Source organism: Ornithodoros turicata, chromosome 1, assembly GCF_037126465.1.
Source record: "Ornithodoros turicata isolate Travis chromosome 1, ASM3712646v1, whole genome shotgun sequence".
NCBI classification, from domain to species: domain Eukaryota; kingdom Metazoa; phylum Arthropoda; class Arachnida; order Ixodida; family Argasidae; genus Ornithodoros; species Ornithodoros turicata.
Genome location: NC_088201.1, coordinates 64,022,178 through 64,044,980, shown reverse-complemented (window position 1 = coordinate 64,044,980; position 22,803 = coordinate 64,022,178). Strand labels below are relative to the sequence as shown.

The 22,803-nt window shown below is 48.1% G+C and overlaps 1 protein-coding gene and 1 non-coding gene across 3 annotated transcripts in view; one reads left to right on the top strand and one right to left on the bottom strand.

The window, feature by feature from the left end:
- LOC135378318 (disintegrin and metalloproteinase domain-containing protein 10-like) overlaps positions 1-22,803 on the top strand; it is a 128,299-nt gene that overhangs the window by 28,493 nt on the left and 77,003 nt on the right. Inside the window, exons 4-5 of one of the 2 annotated variants that reach the window (XM_064611320.1) lie at positions 2,441-2,673; positions 6,088-6,447. In XM_064611320.1, the coding sequence (XP_064467390.1) occupies positions 2,441-2,673; positions 6,088-6,447 (593 nt within the window). The remainder of the gene's footprint in view (positions 1-2,440; positions 2,674-6,087; positions 6,448-22,803) is intronic. The other variant, XM_064611321.1, reaches the window with a different exon arrangement.
- On the bottom strand, positions 1,396-1,468 carry Trnav-gac (transfer RNA valine (anticodon GAC)). Its single transcript has one exon. It is a non-coding gene; the product is annotated as a tRNA-Val (tRNA).

Here is a 22,803-nt window from a genome sequence, read left to right as displayed (position 1 = left end):
CCAACCATCATCTCGAATGATATCGTTATCTGCCCTGATTTGTTGAGAACGGGAGGCGTACGCCATTTCTGTGACAATTATGAACAGCATAAGTGTCACAAAAAGGCGTACGCCTCTCGATTTCAACAAATCAGGGCCGATAACGATATCATTCGAGATGATGGTTGGTTAGGAACGTGCTATGCGGTGAAGTCCATTTTTAAGAGTGTAGTACGTTACTTGTAAACTATTGTCATTTCATTTCTCGTGGACCAGACCACTGTATCGAAAATCCCACGTGAAATAATGGCGTAGTTTGACTGTTATTCTATGGAATTACATGACAAGGGCAGACGCCGGATGAACATGAAAGAACTGATGTTCTGAGGCTAGAACAACATAGAAGGGACAAATACATACAAAGCTCCATTTGCCTAAGAAATTAACGATGAAAGATGAAAGTCACTGAAAAGGTTAGCCAGCTGTAGGACTCGAACCCACATTTTCTGGATTGCCGGTTCAGGGCTCTACCAATTGAGCTAAGCTAACACGCCTTCTCAGTGACTTCCAGGGTGCGTCATCTGATTTTTGCACACTCATACACGCATTCATACGACGGGATCGACGCAGTGGCAACTGATGAACATGAAAGAACTGATGTTCTGAGGCTGGAACAATATAGAAGGGACAAATACATACAAAGCTCCATTTGCCTAAGAAATTAACGATGAAAGATGAAAGTCACTGAAAAGGTTAGCCAGCTGTAGGACTCGAACCCACATCGTCTGGATTGCCGGTCCAGGGTTCTACCAATTGAGCTAAGCTAGCACGCCTTCTCAGTGACTTCCAGGGTGCGTCATCTGAAGGGACAAACCAGCCACTCTCTCTCACTCATCCTCCTTTCACTCTTACATTTTTGCACACTCATACACGCATTCATACGACGGGATCGACGCAGGCGGCAACTGATGAACATGAAAGAACTGATGTTCAGAGGCTGGAACAACATAGAAGGGACAAATACATACAAAGCCTCCATTTGCTTAAGAAATTAACGATGAAATATGAAAGTCACTGAAAAGGTTAGCCAGCTGTAGGACTCGAACCCACATCGTCTGGATTGCCGGTCCAGGGTTCTACCAATTGAGCTAAGCTAGCACGCCTTCTCAGTGACTTCCAGGGTGCGTCATCTGAAGGGACAAACCAGCCACTCTCTCTCACTCATCCTCCTTTCACTCTTACATTTTTGCACACTCATACACGCATTCATACGACGGGATCGACGCAGGCGGCAACTGATGAACATGAAAGAACTGATGTTCTGAGGCTGGAACAACATAGAAGGGACAAAATACATACAAAGCCTCCATTTGCCTAAGAAATTAACGATGAAATATGAAAGTCACTGAAAAGGTTAGCCAGCTGTAGGACTCGAACCCACATCTTCTGGATTGTCGGTCCAGGGCTCTACCAATTGAGCTAAGCTAACACGCCTTCTCAGTGACTTCCAGGGTGCGTCATCTGAAGGGACAAACCAGCCACTCTCTCTCTCACTCATCCTCCTTTCACTCTTACATTTTTGCACACTCATACACGCATTCATACGACGGGATCGACGCAGGCGGCAACTGATGAACATGAAAGAACTGATGTTCTGAGGCTGGAACAACATAGAAGGGACAAATACATACAAAACCTCCATTTGCCTAAGAAATTAACGATGAAAGATGAAAGTCATTGAAAAGGTTAGCCAGCTGTAGGACTCGAACCCACATCTTCTGGATTGCCGGTCCAGGGCTCTACCAATTGAGCTAAGCTAACACTTAGCTCACTAGCTTAGCTCAATTGGTCTCCCGCTTTTGCTCGAAATCCCCTAATTAAAGAGTTCATTAATGAATTTTAGGTAATTAGTCATCTTGTAGTTGCATACTTTCTTCGAGGGGACGTCAGCCTACGTCAGCCTAGGGGATGTCAGCCACGAGTTACATTTCAGGCTGAAGAACTTCGTTATTAACTTAGTTACATTTTTCACACGGTAACTTAGCTCGTAACGAGTTCTTTTTGACGGGTAACTTCTCGATCTATGGATGATGCTTGGTTAGGAGATGAACTACCATTCCGTTTAATGCATTAATGCCCGAGTCTGACGGCAAACCTAAGGCGGTTAGCTGAACGGCCATTACTTGTCCTGTAATTGACATAATTTCGAATGACATCGTTCTCTGCCCTGATTTGTTGAAAACAGGAGGCGTACGTCTTTTTGTGACGATTATGCAGGACATAATTGTAACGGAAGCGGCGTACTCCTCCTTTTTTCAACAAATCATGGCAGAGAACGATGTCATTAGAGATGATGGTTGGTTAGGAGATGAACTGCCATTCCGTTTAATGCATTAAGTCTGCCGTGTGGCTAGGGTATTATATGTCGTCCTCAGTTTTCAAATAGTCGACCGTTTCGTAGATGAACCTGGAAGCCACGTGTCGGGATTCATACTGGACGGGGTATTCTATGGGCGAATTACAACATCGAAAGACATCTACTACGTAGAGCGTGCCAACAATTACATTAAGGGTGCCAAGGACTTTCACTCCATTATGTATACTGCTAAGGACGTTACGTTCTCGGGTGCTGGCTGTGGAGTCAACCAACCAGGACCGACGGACAAAATTGGATGGCGACGCCGACGCAGACGCGTATGTGTTACTAATCTTTCGTTCAGAGGGCCGTTGTTCACAAGGGTTCAGGACTTCGCTGACCCTTATAGCTGTACTTTCGTGGAGAAGTCTTCTTATGAATGAATGGTTTTCTTCCCACTACTATGGCGGAAGCCGTGTAAGAAAGGCACCGTAGCGATTTGATGCGTTGATGACTTCAAAACAGAAATGGCTGCATGTACAACAACCAAAACTGTTAGCTACAACGGAAAATAGGTTATAAATGGATTTTCGTGGTACAGGCAATGAATCGAGAGACATTTCTTATGCGTAGATAACAACAGACAACAGTATTTCAAAACCTCTGACTGCCGAAAACCTGAAAACCAAGCATTGCCAGAGTGTTTGCTTGTGATCACAGAAGTTTTGTAAATATGTGAAACAGTGCTTTTCGGAAAGCCCCGCGGTGGCGTGCTATATGAAAGAGAGTTGAAGATACGAATAAATTTCTTTAGCAGTATGAATGCCACACCGTACCAAAAAAAAAAAAAAAATGACAACGGTTAGAGTGAGAACAAATCAGTGATCGATCGCAATCAAACTAACCAGCTTATTCTCTAGCTAACTCGACTCGTCAAACTAACCAAGCCCTGCTCCCGAACTGAACCACAGAAACAGAGATGCAACACAAACACGTCCATGAGTCGACCGTCATTTTGCCTTCTGATTTGCTGCTTCATTAACAATTTTCACGAGGCGAATATCGCTCTTTCTCAGCTAGAGATAACGTTATCATTTCCAGCAGTGTTTTCCCTGAGTTTTCCGGAGACTTTCCAGACGAATGTCGGCAGAGTTCCCTCTGAAGTCGGCCCAGGACGCATACTAACCCCATTGTCCCCTACTCCTTCCTGCTGTCCTCTCTCCACCTGTCCACGTCCGTACGCCGCTCATAGCGACAGTTGCTTCGGGGCGCTAACGTGGAATTTAAAAAAAAAACTCCACCAGTAATTAGTCCTCACCGTGGATGGGGTTCTGCTCGGAAGCACGCGCATGGGATGAACCGACATGTCCCCAGGCAGCACACTATCCTGGTCCGTTATTGACGGGACACTGGAGCTACCGATCCTATATAGGACCAGGTTTACCATTATTCTTCCAATAATCGTTGCTGCATGGGAATGTTGGTCCAAGGTTGCCATCAACCGGTCAATTTTGGCTGGTCGCTGGAAATATGGTCGCCATATAGCCATGAAACAGGCGATATTGGATTAATATGGGCAATTATGTCTACATATAGCCGTCGGCCAAAGAATGTTGGCTGAAAACTGGCAATATTGTTTACATATAACGGTCAGTCAAACAATATTTTATGAAACTTGGAAATAGGGTCAACATATTGCCGGCGACCGAACAATATCGGGTTAAAATGCTCAATATGGTCTATATATAGCCACCGACCAACGAATATTGGCTGAAAACCGGTAATATGGTCTACATATTGCCATTGACCAAATAATATTGGATGAAACTGGGTAATATGGTCTACATATAGCCGTAGAAGAAATAATATTGGATGCAACTGGCAATATGGTCTATATATAGCTGTAGAACAAATAATATCCCAGGCAGTACACAGTATTGGGCCCGTATTGGCTGAGCATTGGCGATACGGGTTCAATATGGGACCCGTTTTGCGCGACTTTCGCCATAGTGGCTCACACTTGGTAATATGGGCCCAAATGGTGAAGTTTGAGCCAACATGGGGAAAATGTCGGCAATATAGGCCCCATATTGCCCGCGTGCACCCCATATTGGCTGAAAGTGCGGAAACTTGGACGAAACCGTATTGGGTACTTGCACCAAATGTCAAGCAGCACGGTAAGGTTGGACTCAATGCGTCGTTGCATGCAACAACTTTCCGAAGACGATACACATTGTTCGAAGCAATCATCGCCTGGCAATTCCACTGTAACATACACTGTAACGCAGCTGGTATACAGCTGATGCAAACAGCAGCCTTCTTGCTTCACAATGCCAATCGGTCGTTGCTGGGGAATAAAACGAAACGACTCAGAGCGTGTGGTCGTTTCAGCGAAATCACGCGTCCTATAACTCGTAATGTGTATGCGCGACACTCGGATCGGTCGTTTCATTCGAGCGAAAATGTCGGTGGTTATTGTCGCTAATGACAGTGGAAGCTGCAGGTCAAGTACAAAACGCAATGCCTGATAGAAAAGGGTATCCCTTCTGTAACGCTAGGTGCCTTGAAGTTTCTGCAGATGCACTGCGAGATGCTGTGGCGTATGTCTGTCATCGTCACGAAAGTGATTCGCTTCTTTGTACTCTAGGAGGGGGATGTATAATTGTTTTTAGTGCGATGTAGTATTGTTTTTGTAAGGAGACGCAACGTGGATCGTTAGATCTGCACGAAAAAGAAAAGAAAAGCCAATGAAGTAATATCACTTTTAGTGGTGGATATTATACCGGATAATGCATTTTTATAACAGGGGCTCATTACCGGCATTATCACGGAAGAATTGGCAAAATGGACTTGCCATATACGCAGCCCATATTGGTCCAATGGGGAGCCTCGTAGCACTTTTCATGTGGGACCAATATTGGCAGCCCATATGAGCCGATATTGGCGAACGTGGCAGCCCACAATTTGCCAATATTGGTGCGCTGCCTGGGATATGGTTCACTTTCAAATGCACTATGGACACAACACTTTCAGGCGCGACGAAAGTAATATGGGCTGCGGAACTGCTGACAGGCGATTCAGGACAACCGTATCGCGAGCAGTGCCTTGATTGGGCCTATATTGATTTCCCAGTTACCCTATATGGGACCAATGTGAGACCAATACTGAGCTGCTGCCTGGCCAATATGGGGTGTACATTGGCAATACTGGAGCTCAATATCGTCTGCCAAAATAAGGCTTTGCTTGGGCAGGGCTTCAATTGTAAAATTGGGCCAACATTGGGAATCTGATATAGCATATATTTGTCCAGCTTGGGACCCACATTGGGGTGCTGCATGGGTCGTCACCAACAGATGACTTCAGAAAGTCCCAGTGCTCTTTGCGCACGCATTGCATCCTGGGCGCTTGCTGAGTGGGGGAACGCAGAATAATCCTTCAGGTTTCGCTTTCGCTGACCTTGTCACGTCGTGGACAATGGAGACACCGAAATAACTTGGAGGCCACTTGTTTCTTTCGTATTAGCAGGCTCCCACAGTTTAAAGCGTCGCTAAGCACTATGGGATTTTCTGAAGTCTTCTATTGTAGCAGGTGCTTAATCCTTCCAAAAGGGCTCTCAATAAGCATACATCGATTGCTTTGTTACAGTTATGCTGAAACAAACAATTGGCAACGCTGCCCATTGTAGTTTTGGTTGCAAAGTGGAACAAAGGAGACCGGAATGTGATATGCTGATCTGCATTGCTTCTTCTTAGCTTCGGCGATCGCGACGATTCGTTGAGCCTGTCCACGTCAAGGACAAGCCTCGATTCCTCGCCAACGCTATCAGCACGGGTAAAACACTCAACAACGTGGATAATATCAAAGCAACTACCGAAAAAGCAACGGAAACTCTTCCCTCCGGCGATCCTGACGCGAAGAAGGTGTGCAACATGGAGATAGCCGTCGACCACACGCTCTACGAGTTGTTCCTCTACGATTTTGGTGAACCCTTGAGAGCGAGGGATATGATATCGGGGATAGTCAGTTCTCATATGTCCTCGGCCTCGGAGATACTCCGAAACACAAACTTCGGCGGGATTACGGGCATTACCTTGGACGCAGAGAGAGTTCACGTAAGCTTTTGCCACACACTCACACTACTCTTTGTCATTGGTTAAGCATGCCGGGTTAGGCTAGACGCTGCATTTTACGTACGTGATTAATTAACTAATTTTACGTACTCTAACTGTGAATGTAACAGTTGTACACTCTAAGAAAAAAAGGAGTACTTTTACTCCTTTTGCAGAGTAATTGCATTGCCACAAAAAATAGTCCCTTTCGGGAGTAAATGAATGCCACAGAGTGAAGACCGCATTTCACGCGCTGTTGTAAGAGTCCCAAGTACCGTATTTTCACGCGTATTAGCCGCACCGCAGATAAGCCGCAGGACTCGTTTTTAGAGACATTTTGAATTTTTTTTTGCAGATAAGCCGCACTCGCAGATAAGCCGCGGGTAATACGACGCGACTGCTTTGTGCGCTAAACCAGTGATGCACATACAAAATCAATAGAGACTTCATCGCTATGAAAACGGGTATCATTTATTCGACAGAAAAAAGGCTAACATCAGAAATATTACAGAGCGGCTCCCTAAGACATGTTCCAGAAGACATGATTCACTGTCACCCCTTTTGTTAAAGCTGCGTGGGGGAATGTATCCGGAAGGTCAGACCACTCGAATATGGACTCGTCCCTGTTCGGTATTGTTCGTGCAATGGCAGGGCGGTCCTGTTCCGAAAAACATGACGCACTGTCTGCCCTTTCGTTTCATCCAGGGTATTGGGAAAATACCAGGGAAAGATAGTCATCAGATAAGCCGCACCCGCGCATAAGCCGCAGAGCAACAAAAAATCTCGCATAAGCCGCGGCTAATACGCGTGTCAAATACGGTACATAATTCGTGCGCATGCATGAAAATACTTTGAAGCAAACCGTCAACGGTGATATATCGAGTGATATAAAATCTTGCGCCATACATAGGGCACAATTTGCGAAGAAAGATGCGCTAACTGTTTCTTACTCTGTGTGGCTGGAAAATTGCTACGTTGTCTGAGTTATACAGCCTTATGTCGTTCAAATTGACCAACGGCACGTATTTACGTAGACTGTTGCATTTAGGAGACCATTCGCGAAGCTTAGTGACAATTTGCAGTCCTGGGGAGTAAATGTCGGGACTAAATGTTGGGTTAGGGGACTAAAATTGGGAGTAATTGCAGACTAGGGGAGTAGAAGCTGCAATTACTCCCCGTTTTACTCCTTTTTTTCTTAGAGTGTAGATGGACAAAACGAATAAGTTTGCCGTACTTTCAGACATTGCTTGCGCCTATAACTTGACGTATCCCGCCGTTTTAGGTTCTGTGAGGTCAAACTTTGTCTTGCAAAACGTGTCGGTCAACAAAAGCCATGGAAGCGATTTCGAATGTGTATATTTCGCTACGTAACGGTAGCTGATAGTATGTTCCTTCCAGATTCAGTCAACAATCCCATACGGCCATGCTCCTGAATTGCGTCAAATATTTAGCCACAAACGATTAGTTACAGGGCACTGAGTAAGCGCCAGAATAGGCGTTGCACAAAGAGATCCCCGAGGAATGCCACAGATATTCCATGCCACCCGGTTGTCTTGTTTGTGTGTGTGTGCCTAGTTCACGTGTATGCGGCAAGCTACCCAACCATCCCTCGACGAGCCCAATATTGTTTCCCTCGTTGCTCGCCAGTCGATCGGAGCCAGGTCACGGCAACGAGAGATTGGTTAGAAGTAGTGATGTCACGAACTTTTTGCGAACCCGCGGTTCAAGGTTCGACGAACCTTCGAATTTCTTGTCAGTTTCGCAAAGATTCGCAGCTGAATTTAGCTGATTTTTAGCTGCTCTTTAACTTTGAGCGAAACGGACGAAAAGTAAAAAATCAAGCAATAATGAACGGTCACGCGCGCCCTCCTGTGCGAGGTACATATTTCTGCCCACATGAGCAAGGCTGCAATCGACTGATGGTATAGTTGCATTTATTTATGCTGTGAGCTACAACACAGAAAGCAGAAAACGGTTTCCTTTGCCAATAAAATAGATATCTCTCATATTGCCGTTATTCAAGAAGACTCAGAAGAGGGTGATATAATTGCCAGCTGGCTATAAAACTTCGTGGTGCCTTGAATGACAGGTAAGCGACGAAAGTCCGCCCCAGACCAGAGCCCACTATAGTGTTCTGGCTTCGTGGTAAAAGTAGTTTGTACATTTAGATTTAACTGCTAACAGTTTTGCGCCGTTGTCCTTGCGTGCTTTGTTTTTCTTACCGACTGTCTGTTTACTCTGCGAAGGTGTATGTAGGAATGCTAGGTGGTACCGTGGTAGGCGCAGGTATAAGTTTCTGTTGCTAGAAAAGTACAAATCGAAGGAAAGCTAACTGATTTATCGTACATACCGCACAGGAGGACATATTGTCTGATGTGATTAAGCCTAATTAAGCCTTGAGTGGCGTACGTTTGACTGTTTACGTTTCCGGGCAGGTCACGCCAGCGCATGCGCAGTGAAGTCGAACTTTTGCGAAATTTCGCGAATTTTTAAGTTCGGAAGTCTCGAACTTTTGCGAACTCGAACTTTGCCAGGTTCGTGACATCACTAGTTAGAAGTGAGGGCGACAGTACATGCAATCCAAATATGATCGAGAAGCACTATGCAGTCCTGCGATCAGACAGGGTTGCCAGATGGTAAAAGATGCACGCAGCCAATCTCGTACCCTATGTAGCCCAAATGTGCCAACTAAGCAAGGCTCCCTTTAGCAAAAAAAGAAAAAAGAGTTCACCAACACTTCATCATCTTTCTTATCTCTAACTTCAACGTCTCTCTAAGTTTTCTACATTTCTCATTCCCCTTTCCACAGTTGCTTTATTTATCAACCTAAAAAAAATCCAGAATGATAGCCGAGCCAAAGAAGGGAACAGCACACCGAATAGTGGTCAAGCGCCTGTGTCAGTTGTGAGCAGTGTGTCACTGTTGAACATTATGTTCAACAGTGACGCCTATGTTCACCTCACTTATGTTACATAGGTAAGAAAATGATGTGGGCATGGTTGAAAAATCGTGCACCCCTTCTTTCTTTGTGTCTCGCGGTAATATTCAGGAAGCCAACAACAGCGAAACGGCCAACTGCGATACTCTGAAGCAGTAGAGCTACAATCTCAGAAAATTTATCAATTCGATAGCATGAGCCCTCAGTACAATTGCGACACAATTTTCGTCCCAATTGCGCTCATAGTTTTCTAAAGTCAAAATTGAAAATTACGGCCAACACTGTGTCGAAGTGGCCACCAACTGCGCATTGCTCGTCAAGTACGGCGACAAACTACATTGCATGCGCAAAACAATGGGTCTAGAAAAAAGTCGGCGCCACGGAGGAGAAGTAAGGAGAACGAACTCTGCCGAGCCGCCGTTGAGAAAGCGTGGTCTCGATTCCTCGAGTCTAATTGTGGCCGCGGCGCGGCGCTCGCGCTCCGCCAGGTACTTGCTCCTCTGAGATAAGGTTGCTGTAATGCAATCTTTCAGATGTACTTGTGTGTCCAGTGGAAGCAGAAAAAAATATTTTGATAAGTAAACACGCTTATCGTGTATCAAGGAACGATCTCTCCGTGAATTTTTCGCCTACAGTTTTTGTTAGTGCAAAGCGAGGAGCGTTTATTTTACAATGCGGGAAGCCGCCGTGAAGGGGGCTCCGCGTTGGCTGGACGGCTTGAATGTCTCCGTAAGCGTGGTGCTCTCGCAGTCAAGAAGCTATTCTCTTTTTTCTTTTTTTATTTGGGATACAACACGACACCCGAAGAAGCACAAAGGTTGTTATCCGACATCGTACAGGATGGTACGCGTATTCACATCACCGCCAACGCACGACCACGAGATGTACATTGATAATGGTTTGCATTGATCAGTATTAGTTCTCGGGAACACCTCGCAGTGTAGGGTAATGATGTCATTGGGCTGGTTAATCCGCATTTGCATTCTAGCTGTTGCACGAGAGCTTTGTCGCGTATGCACAACGCTTTGGGAAACAGGAGCCTTTTGTCGTAATTGTGATGCATCCGCTGGGATAGAGAGTTACATATTCGCATGCCACCATACACGAATTTAATACCAAGGTACCAGAACGCACTTCTGTCGCAGGTTTTGCACACGCGCGGTACAGGATTCAGTGCATGCACTTCCTGTTTCTCGAAGACGATTTTCATCTTGGTGTACCGGGGGTGGGGGGTAAATCCCATATCTACTGGAATTAGGGCTTTTTAACTTTTCTGGCAGGTATATATTGGTGGTTTTGCATTATTGTTCCTTCTTTTTTGTGTGTGTGTGGTGGTGGTAAAATATCCGGTGCAACGCCTTGAGCAGCATGCTTGTACAGAAGTAACTTGAAACTGAACACCAAAGCGATAGTGTATAATGTAGAAGTAATGTGTTGTTCAAGATTTCAGTGTTCGTGAACATAAATTAGAGACTGGATCCCGACTTTCTTTTGCAGTTCCCAAGACCGAGTGATTGGCATGCATGACAAGATATAAGAAACTAAGTGCCAGAACCTTCGGAACCGCACCGTGTCCCATCATCAGAGCGTCCCGCCCCTCCTTGCACTCACACACACAAAGGTCTCTTAACTGCTTGACACGTACGGAGATAAAACTTTCTCAGTCCCAGCTTATGCAACGACCCACATAACGCGCGATTCCGGAAAAATCGCATCCGGCGACTTTCGATTACACAGCCTTCTAACTTTCTTTCTTCCCTCCTGACTTTCTTTCCTCCATACCACTCAAATGTGGCTTTTCGGAACAACGTTTGCTTCCTTTGGGGTATGTTAGCGTGTTAGCGCAGCGGTCAAAGTACGCGCGCACCACAGGGCACGATACCCGAGACGGCCGGGGAGAAGCGACAGAGGATTCTGTCGGAGGCATTCGACACTACACCTTCGGCAATGTAAGACGTTTGTCTTACGTATTAAAGTTTCGTTTTTTTTTTCCTTCTTATTTCCGATTCCATTTTTATCGGACAGGTAGCTTCCATCTATGAGACAAAAACGAGGTAGCAGAAACCGAAAAAAAAAAAAAAGAAAATTAAAAATAATTGTAGTTGACCAGAAAATATTAACTCGTTACTGGAGACACCGTTGTTTATGCTTATCAAGAAACATTCGTTTTGAACGCTTTTTAGTAGAGTATTCGAGCACAAACGGCGCATTGCCGTGCAGGCGATTTCGCGGAGCTAGTACCGGAGCAGAGCCGTATACTAAAAGGGAGTCTGGCCATTAATGGGTCATGCCTATACCTGAAGCTCCACCCACTTTTTCAGCTTTCTGACCAATGGAGTCTTGAAATATGGGGCGCTATCAATCAACCTATCCTCACTATTTATCCCCCTATCCAACATGGGCAGCGCCATTTTGGGTGGCAAGTGGATTGGATGGGATTGAAATGGATACCTCTCGCAATCTGCAGAACTAGTGGATTTTTGGAGCAAATTGGATGAGCGCCACCTAGGGAGCGTAAGGCACGTCGGGAGTTGTCGTCTGCTTCCGTCGTTGCACCGCTGCCGGCAGAACCACCTGCTGGGACACATTCTGTCGTCGGAATGATTTTTAAACAAATCTACATGAATAGTTGAAATATAACAGGCAAGAATGTTTATATCAATGAAATCCTGCAATTAAATATAAGATTTTACAGCACAGTGCCGTTTTTGTTATGATTTCGCGGTGATCGCCGCGATCGCCGTGTTCACTAGGCCTAACATCGGCGAAAAAACGTATTATTTTCTATTAGATATCGACGGATCAGCGTAAGTTGAAACTGATTTCCCGGAAACGTATATGAGAATGTGCATTTGCAGCGTAAAATCAGAGTAGTCTGTGAAAAATTTTTGTCACGAAATCCCCGCTTCACTGTGTTTGTTTTCGACGCCATTTTGGGTGGCAGTATGGTGTCATGGCGACCCCCTTGGTAAAAAGCAAACCAATCAGAGGAGCGAGACTGTGATTGACAGGTCGAGCCTCTTTTTGTGACTCCTCCCAATGGCCAGACTCCCTTTTAATATACGGCTCTGTACCGGAGGGAACGCGAGGGCCGCGCCGCGGCCAACAATTGACTCGATAAATTGGGACGTCGTTTTTCAGCTGAGTTCGGTCTCCTTACTTCTCCTCCGTGGTCGGCGCGATGCGTGGGGGGGGGGGGGAGATAATTGTCGCTGCTGATGATAAAATACGATGCCCTCAACTCGCGTGAAGCGATCCAACAAAATGGTGAAAGTTTTTCTCTATGTACAGTATAGGTGACCACATATCTGGAAGGGTTTGACACTGGGTTTTACACGCTCTTTTAAAGGAGCTAGGAAAGCACTTTAATCACTAGCATTTTTTTAACCAAGTGGTGAATAAGCATATTAAAATGCACCATGCGAAGTAATACTATCAACAGGTGCATTAATATCCCAGAATTCGATTTTGAAAATCGCGACCGTGCGCAACGGTGGCAATACCCGGAACGAGCCGTCGAGCCGCTTGCGTCATTTTGACGTGAGAAAGGTGGAGCCCCTGATTGGTTTCGAAGAACGTCGTCTGCTATTCTTCGCTCGGAACCCCGCTGCAACGGTGGAGGACGGCTCTTTTGCTTTTTCTTTGGTTTATCAGATACAGTAAACGAAGACTGGTCTACAGACACTGTTCAAGGTTAGACCGTGAGATTGTAGAGGCCTCCTCATTGAACTCCCCGAGCGAAGTCAACCAAAAATCGGTCAACCTCTCCCCGCTTGACCTTGCTTTCCCTAAAGCGACCTCCCGGAGTAGGTGGATTATGAAAATAAACTTCAGGTGCCAGTTGAACGCTGTTCTGTCCGTGTCTGTGTTTTGTATACTGTTCGTTATCGTGGTGACTGTTTCTTGTTGTGTTGTTGGTGGCAATACGTATAAACACAGTGCGGCACTGAGCGCTGCTTCACTTCACGCCTCGAAATGATCGCTGCATGGCTATGACCACTAATGCCGTCCGCTATGTCATTATATCAATATACGCTATATCACTAATTCGCTATGATCACTAGTGCCCGTCACTTTGACTAGCAACTTTGTTAGCCATTCAGTTAATTCCTTATTCAGCTGGAGGAGTGTTCTTGCCCATACGTTGCCAGATACAATCCAGTGAAATCTATCGCAATATGCCGTCGCCGGCACATCGTGGCATCAGGAGTTGAACATTCATTGCCTGAGTTACACACCAACATAGCCAAGCAGTGTCATAAGACCACCACAATTTATGGTCAACTTACCAACCATCGAGCTAAACGAGAATTGGCCGATGCAGACTGCAAATGTGGACGACGCAGACACGCAAGTTTGAGTTCATCCGTGCTCGGCGCCATTTGTTTTGTCACCATATAGTGCATCAGTTTTATCCACCATATAGTGACCGACAACGCCGGTTAAGTTTGCGTCCGACGACATATCAGCGTGCACTGAAACAACACGTGACTAGCGTAAATTTTAGCTGACTATAAAATGCACATGTTGCGCGCGGAAAACTGCCAACGGCAAACTGTGACTAACCCACCCATAATATTGCAAGCACACAACTAACCAACCAACATGCCGCCCTGCTAAGCCAAATGGCTTCTAAATGTGTCTTTCGTTCGCTAAGGCGACTTGAACACATATAGAAAATTCCTGAATTTGAGTGGTTAAATAGTGATGTTATGTTCTTAATCGCGGCATAACATCTTACGAAGCAGCATTTCCCCTTTTCCTTGTTTCCAGAACATGAATTTCCAGAACGGGGGTTTCACGACCATGAATATCGAGGTCCTCCCTTATTCATCCCTTGACAAAGAGAAAGCAGGGTGAAAGAAAACGGAAAGAAAGAAAAGAAAACCAGTCAGCACTGACCCGGATAGAAGCGCGGTCGCCGCTTTCGCGCCACTTTTATTACGTCACCAATGACGTTTTTTTCTTTCTCCTCCTCGTTTGACCCGGAGGAGCGAGTCGAGTGGGAACACGCGCGGCGATGTCCAAGTGTCTTTTTTTCTACGAAAAACATCGCGCACAGAGAAAATTTTCGTGTTAATCATCAAGTTAAGTTACCTGCTTCCACAACGCGTTCGGAACGGAAAATTTTTGAGATGGCTTTCAGAGCTCCTTTAAGGCACCACGGTAGAACCTATATTACATGCGATGTATACGTATATACATCTGGGCATAGAACGCATACGATGCATCAATAAACGTCTTTTTTAACCAAAAGTTGCTGTAGAGGTCGTTAGAAAGCTCAGGGTGGACGCCACTTGCTGGCTACCACGGAGGCTACGCAGCTGCAGCGGGGGCGACAGGGGACAATTGTTTTCCCCGACACTAAATCAGGGAAGAGGCTCCCGCGTCTTGCACTGCTCAAAACTACGATGTGCACGACTTGACAGTCGAGACCGTTACTCGTAAATTGAGAATGAGGGGCGGAGAATTCCGAGGAACTGCTGCTGTCAAAATTTAAACCAGTCCAACCAGGGGCTGATGAAGTTTGAACCAGGGCTGCCCGATTGGCCATCCCAGTTAAGGTTGTGGCCCAAGTTGTCACCCTTTTAAGGGGAGTCAGAGGGTGAGAAGGAAGATCTGAGCTGGACAGCGGAGTCGGAAAGTCAGGACTCGACTTTTCCTCCGTCATGTGTTATATTCGACTCTTGTAAATATAAGTTGTAAATAAATCCCTCGTACATCACGGGAACTTCAGTCTCGGCTCCAGTGCAGTGAAGACAGGTAACAGGTCCAGTATCAACCGGACCCGGGAACGACGATTGGGAAGAGATCGTCAACGACTCCTCCAGGTTTATCATCGTCGGGGACTCCGGCTGGCGAACATCATAAGGTCATCATTCATCATACCATTTCTACTGGCGCAGTCGACAGGATCCTGTCAGGAGGTCTTCACTGGTGGATGTGCTCGAATTCCGTTCTTCAAGTGAGCACCCCGAGGGAAAATTCGCCTGTCTGGTAATGAAGACAGCGACGAGGGAGTGCTAGGAAGTGTGCTTGTCTACGAGACGACCGCAGGCGCATCTTCAAGGACAGCGACAGTTCATCGCTGGGGAGCTTCGGGAACAAAGCGGCCCGGGAGAAGCTATAAAGGAAGATTGCGGCGGACCGTGTAGCCAAGGGCCTTTGTGAAGTCGGTGAGCACCGTTTCTTGTTTGTTTTGGGGGCATCGCCACATCAGTGTACGATTAGTGATGGGTCCCTCAACAAGGAGTAGCAAGAACGGGGAGCGGGGAGACGAAGGTGATGGTGCGAGGGTGGACAACGGTTCAGATGTCACGGATAACGCCGAAACGGACTTGCAAACTAAATTGGCGATCGAAAAAGAAAGGACGCAACAACTGTTGCTACAGGTTCGACTCGCGGAGCTTGGGCAAGCGGCTGGCACACGGGACGGTGACCGAATATCACTGTCGGGAGGTCAAAGTCAGAATTCCGACCCATTAAAGCATTTTTCAAAGATGTTGCAGGGCGCAATTCCAAAATTCCCGGCAGACGCGGAGGCACCCGTGTGGTTTGATACGGTCGAGTGTGTGTTTGAGAGGTACGATGTGCCAGAGGACATCCGCGCGCATTTGATTTATCCGGCGGTGGCCAGCCGGATGGGTTACTTATGTTCTCAGATGAGCAAAGACGACGAATTCGCATTTGAGACCATTAAATCGGCAGTGCTGAAAGAACTACGGCTGTGTCCAAGCGAATATAGGAGGCGTTTCCTATCGTTGACGAAAACAAAAGGCGAGAGCTGGAAACAGTTCGTGCGACGACTGAGTAGTTACCTCGCGTATTACATTGAGGCGAGAGAAATCAAGGACTTGGAGACGCTCAAAAATCTGTTCGTCGCGGATCAACTAAAGGCAACCATAGGGCCCGACGCTCTCAAGTACGTGACACTGAGAGAGGGAGACGATTGGTTTGATGCATTCGAAATCGCGGAGTTACTCGCCGTGTACGATGAGGCAGACGGGAAGCGTCGCGCTGGCGCTAATGTCTCGACGGAGACGAAGCGTCCGGGCGGCGACATTCCGTCGGCGTCGTTGGGACAAGGTTCAGGACGTAATCAAACAGCGCCAGTCGCGAACGTCGGTCAGGCAAAAAGGGTGCAGGGACGAAGCCGTCCAGGTAACTCGGGGAATCGATGCTTCAGGTGCGGCGACACAGGGCACAGGAAAGCAGATTGCCCTCTTTTGCGTGGGAACTCTGGTGCAGGTGGCGTCGGGACCGCGTCTCAAAACGCATCGTCGACCCCAACGGCAGGAGTGCTCCTGGCACGTGCGGATATCGGAGAAACGAGTGCGATACGGTTGTCGACACTGCAGCGCGTGAATCTTGCGTGCGCTGGTCGCCCCGTAAACGCAATTCTCGATTCGGGAGCCGAGGTCACAGTGCTACGGGAGTCGTTGGTTCCGCAGGAGTTACAAGAGCCCAGTGGGTCGATTCAGCTAGTTTCGGCGTTTAACCACAAGACCCCGGTAAAGTTGGTAACGTTACCCTTGTCGTTGTCGCGCGAACAGAGTCACGTCTCACGCGAGATAGACCACCATACTTCCGTCCTGTGCGCGTTGACGGACGAGCTATCCCCGGGAGTAGATTGTTTACTGTCGTTGGAGGACTGGCAGACGCTTTACGAGTGCCGAGGCCCAGATAATGGCCAAGGGGGGACGCAGTATGGGGTTAACGAACAGTCTAGCAGGTCGCAGGGCGTGTGTTCAATGGATTACCACGTAGCGGGTAACAGTGTGCGTCGCGAGGACGTAACAGAAGCCGCGCAGGATAATGAGGAAGGGTCACATAAATGCGAGGCGAGAGACCGCAGCAAAACGGGAGAGCATCCGTCGCCTCGGGCTTGGGAAAAACCGTCGAGTACCGATGGGGAGGAAAGCATAGAGAGGGAAGCGGATGCGGTGGCTCAGGTTTGCGCGGTCGTCACAGGTGTGGACTCAGGCGACTCTGCTGCAGCTACGCTAAGTAGGTCGGAAAGGGCAGAACAGCTGAGGAGCGCGCAGGGCGTTGACGCGACACTCGCCAAGGCATTTAGGGATGCGGGAAACGGCAAAGGTGGTATGTACATACAAGATGGTATTTTATACCACCGAGATAGGATCAGGGGAAGGGTGGTCACCCAACTGGTTCTCCCACAGTCGCGAAGGACTGAAGTGTTGTTGCTTGCGCATGAGTCGCCCTGGGGTGGGCACCTTGGGCTCAAGAAAACAATGGCACGCATCAAGTATAGCTTTTACTGGCCCGGCATAGAGGCAGATGTCAAAAGACATTGTACGTCGTGCCACGGTTGCCAGCTGAGATCCGTCAGGCGGAGAAACGATCGCGTACCTATAACTCCATTGACGCGACCCGAGCGGCCGTTTCAGCGTGTGAACGTTGACGTCATCGGTCCGATCGAGCCGCCGTTATCTCGTGGGCACCGCTACGCGATTTGTGTAGTAGACCTACACACTAGGTGGCCAGAAGTAATTTGTTTAAGATCGCTCACTGCGAAAGCAACGTGTGAGGCGCTTCTGGAAGTGTTCAGTCGAACAGGGGTCCCGGAAGAAATATGCAGCGACCAGGGGACTAACTTTACAGCCGCTCTCACACAGGAACTCCTTAAACGAGTTGGGTGCACACCGAGGTTTTCGACCCCTGATCACCCGGAAAGCAACGGTTCTGTTGAAAGATGGAACCGGGTGTTGAGGAACTCGTAGGCCCAGGAATTCGGAGCGGGAGGCGGACGTACTTGTACAGACCGTTTATTCCAAAAGAATGCTCGAGACCGCCAGTAACACGCGCTACTATAGCGCGCTACATCGTCCTTGTAGCCAAACCCAAACCGAAACCAAAAACCCAACCAAACAGTACCGCATATTTCACAACATCCTCCCCCCCCCCCCGCTTGTGAGCAGCAGCTAATTTATACAATCTCTAGTGGGCAAAGGAGTTGCACTGGTCGACGTAACAGTGCGCCGCTAGGCAGCCGAACGATGCACACCCGCACTCTCCGATCCGCTCCGGGTATAACAGAGTTCACGCGGCATACCTGCCACAAGTGTCGCGGCAAGCGCTCCTGCACAAGGAGGACAAGGTCCCCAGGCTTCAATGTCGCTCCGACTCCGCTTTTAACAATGTGATTGGACCGAAGTTGCAACAGGTAGTCCTTTCGCCATCTGTTCCAGAAGGAATTCAGCAGCTGCTCACGATATCGGTAACTCTTGATGAGGGTGTTGCTGTCCGACGTTGTGGGGGTAGCTGTGCCTGCTGGCAGCGCCGTCAGTCTCCGTCCGATGAGGAAGTGAGAGGGGGTAAGAACAGACAGATCCTCAGCTGAGTCGCAGACACTGGTGAGAGGGCGTGAATTGATAATGGCTTCGACCTCTGTCAGAACTGTGACGAGTTCATCGTGTCGTAGTAGAGCCTTCGCTAACGATCTCCGCAGAACATCTTTTACCGTCCGCACCAACCTCTCCCAAAAGCCGCCCCACCATGCTGCTCTCTCGACGATAAATTTCCACTGGATGCGGCTTTGAGAGAGGTAGTCGAGTACGTCGGGGTGGCGTACGCTCTTCCAGAGGCTGTTCAGATCCTTGGATGCTCGCTTGAAGGTTAGCGCATTGTCGGAATAAATGACTTTACACAGTCCTCTTCTGGACACAAAACGACGAAATGCCATTAGGAACCTTTGGGTTGTCAAGTCGTCTACAAGTTCCAGGTGCACGGCTCGCGTCACCGCACACGTGAACAAAGCTATGTAGCATTTCTTTGAGTTGACGTCTGGAGCTTTGTAAAAGAGCGGCCCCGCAAAATCTACTCCAGTCACCTCAAAGGGTTCGGCTCTTGTTATACGATCCGGTGGAAGTGGTGCTGTCTCTAGAAAGGCAGGCCGCGCTCTTTGACGTCTACAGCGGTGGCATTTGTACAGCTCCTTCCTAACTGCTTGACGTGCTTGGATAATCCAGTAGAGCTCCCTTAGCTCGACTAACGTGTCGCGGACACCCGAATGGAGCAAACGTCGATGCGCTCTTACGATAAGAAGTTGAGTGAAACGATGATCTTTGCGTAAGACAATCGGGTGCTTTACTTCTTCGCTTTCTTCTCCCCGTTGTAGACGTCCCGTTATGCGTAGAATTCCATCTTTGTCCAAGTAAGGATGCAAATCTCTTAGTTTCGATGTGACCTTTAGATGCCATGATGATTTGACAGCTTCAAGTTCCTCCGAAAACGATTCCGCTTGTACTTGTCTTATCCAGTAGTTTTCTGCGCGTCGGATCTCACATGTAGAAAGTGGACCTGTTGCGGGTTCATCTCGTCTTGAGTTGTGCAGGAATCGGTATATCCACGCCGTTGTTCTGACGACGTTGTCTAAAGAAGAGCAGTTGGTAAGTTGGAGGATCGGCTCCGCTGGCGGCGATGGTAGAAGCAAAACGTGCGTCGCTCTTACTTCTTCACTAATATCCTTCCCCACGCCTGTGTTTGCACTTGGCCACTGTTCCTCTGATTCCTTTAACCATTGTGGTCCTTCCCACCAGTGAGTGCGCGAGTGTAACGAGTCAATCGAACTGCCGCGGGTCAGGAGGTCTGCTGGGTTCTGTTCCCCTGGACAGTGTCGCCAGCCAGATATGCTTCTTGAACTCTGTATCTCGGATATCCTATTAGCCACAAAGGGTTTGTAACGCTGAGCGTCACCACGTATCCAGCTGAGGGCGATCATCGAATCCGACCATAGTATGGCTCCATGTCTGTCGGGAAAACACGCCGCTACGTAGTCGCAGAGTCGAGCTCCTAGTAAGGTTCCAAGTAGCTCTAGGCGGGGAAGCGAGATGCGCTTCAAAGGAGCTACCCGAGCCTTAGCTAGGATGAGGTGAACCGTACATGCTCCGTTTCTGTATTCTGTCCTGAGGTATACGACGGCACCGTATGCTAGCAAGCTAGCGTCGCAGAACACGTGGAGTGTTTGGTGGTGAATTTCTTCTGTTCCTTTCAAGGCTCTCGGAATGGCAATTTCTTTGGCCTGGTGGAGTTCTTTTCGCCACCTCTGCCAGTCCTCAAGTACGTCAGTCGGGAGGTCATCGTCCCAGTTCAGTTCTCTCTGCCAAACACGTTGGAACATTATCTTTGCTCGGATAACGAAGGGCGCAAGAAATCCGAGAGGATCGAACACCCTTGCAGTCGCTTGGAGTAAGCTGCGCTTTGTGTCATCAGCCGTGATTAAGAAGTCCATGATGGAACGTAGCGCGACACGTAGTTGGTCTGTCCTGGTGTCCCAGATGACGCCTAAAACTTTGCTCTCGAGCTGCTGTGATAGACAGTCGTCGCCCTGTTGTCGAAGTGCCTCCCTCAATTGATGGTCATTGGTTGCCCACTTTCGAAGTTTCATGCCACAGTGTTCAACGATCGCCACGGATTCCTCGCAAAGCTGTCTCGCCTCTTGAAGTGTGTTTACGCTGGTCACCAAATCATCGACGTAGAAACTTTCACCAAGAATTTTGCACGTGGATGGGAAGATGTCGGACATCTCACGACAGTGGTGTCGCAAAGTCGCTGCTAGAAGGAACGGGCTAGAAGTAGCTCCGAACGGTACCCGTGTCATCCTTAGGGCCTCAATTTCTGGCAATGGTTGGCCCATCCTTGGTGTTGTAACATACCAGAGATACCTTAGCGCATCTCGGTCGCTCTCGGCTAGTGCAATCTGCAAAAACGCCTTCTCAACGTCGGCAGTTAAAGCAATTGTGTTGGCGCGGAACTTAATCATCACGTGAAGAATGTCAGGGTTGAGGTTCGGACCAGCGTGAAGGACGTCGTTCAGTGATGGGTCGTTTGAAGAGCTGGACGAGGCGTCGAACACAATTCTTATTTTGGTGGTTTCTCTTTCTCTTTTGATGATCGCTCTATGTGGCATATAGTAGACTACGTTATCCGACTCCCCAGTCGGCACCTTTTCGGCATGACCGTTTTGTTCATAGAGACGAATGGCTGCATCGTACTCTTCCATGAGTACACGATCCTTCATGAGACGTCTCGTTAATGATTGCAGCCTTGTTCGTGCTGCTTGAAGATTTGGAAGAAGTTCCTCTTTCTTGTCCGTCCACGGTAGTGACACTTCGTACCTCCTGTCTTTCTTCTCAATACTGCTACGAAACTGGGCCAGTACTTCGTTCTTCCAAAGGCTATCGTGTTCGACCTCGTTTGGCTTGATTCCGATGTGTTCAAGATCCCAAAATCGCTGAAGTTCTACAGATGCTTCGTTTTCGGTGCTTTCCACCGTAACCCGTAACACCCCTACATCGGTGTTGAAGCAGGAAGACGATGACGTAGTAGGCCCTTGAACTGTCCAACCGAATATAGTGTTGACGGCAAAGAGCTTCTCCGAAATACGTTGGGATTCGCCCGTCACGACCGCCCAGTAATAGTCCGAACCAATCAGTATCTGGACTTCGGGCTTACAGGTTGTGCCGAATACCGCGGCGTCGGCTACTTCCATACCTTTCTCGTTCAGTACTCTCGTAACGTTGGCGTCAGGAGAAGGCATAAGGTTAGCTGAGATCTCGGGCGTTTCCAACGCTTCGACGCATGTGTCCTGGCGCCTGTATTGGCTGCGAAGCCAGACCTTCACACGACGACACGTCTTTTTGAGCGGAGTACTACCGAAAGAGAATATGGACAGAGCTTCTTCCCCGACGGGTTCGCATTGAAGTTCGTGAGACAGTGACTCCTTTATGAACGTCCGTTGACTGCCTCCATCCAGCATGGCTCGTACAAATTGTCTCTTCCTATCTGTTTCCGCCCAAATGCGAGCAGTTTGGAGAAGAACAGGCCCAGTGGCCGCAGCTGCGTCGGATGTCGACAGCGCAGACGAAGCCATGACCCCGAGGCGTGCAGGGTTGGGGTCTTCCGCTGCTCTATAATTTCCTGGACGATCACACAGTATCGTGAAATGATGTCCGCCACAGGTTGCGCATCTTAAGCGTGGAGCAGTTCGACAATCACGTGACCTGTGATATTTTTTGCCGCATTTGAAGCAACGGCCCTCCCGACTAAGTAGGGCTTTCTTGTCACCCACCGAAAGATTGCTGCGGCAGTTTTCTATGCCGTGGTCTGCTGCCTTGCACAGCAGACATTCTAGCTGCTGTGGCGTCACTCCTGTAGTGAGTGCACCTGTCGTTTGTCGTTCGAACAGCCGCCTACCATCTCTTGGTGCAGTTCTGGAGTGCGGTTCGTTAAGATTCGTAGCGTGATTCCTCTGCATGTCTGGGAGCAACGTGTCCTTCTCTCTGCTTTCCACTTCGACTTTCAGGAAGTCCATAAAGTCCTCTACTTCGGTCCTACCTTCGCTAGGAGCTCCTTTGTGTTTGCGATTGTACTCCAGGGTGACCTCTCTTGGCACAGCCTTG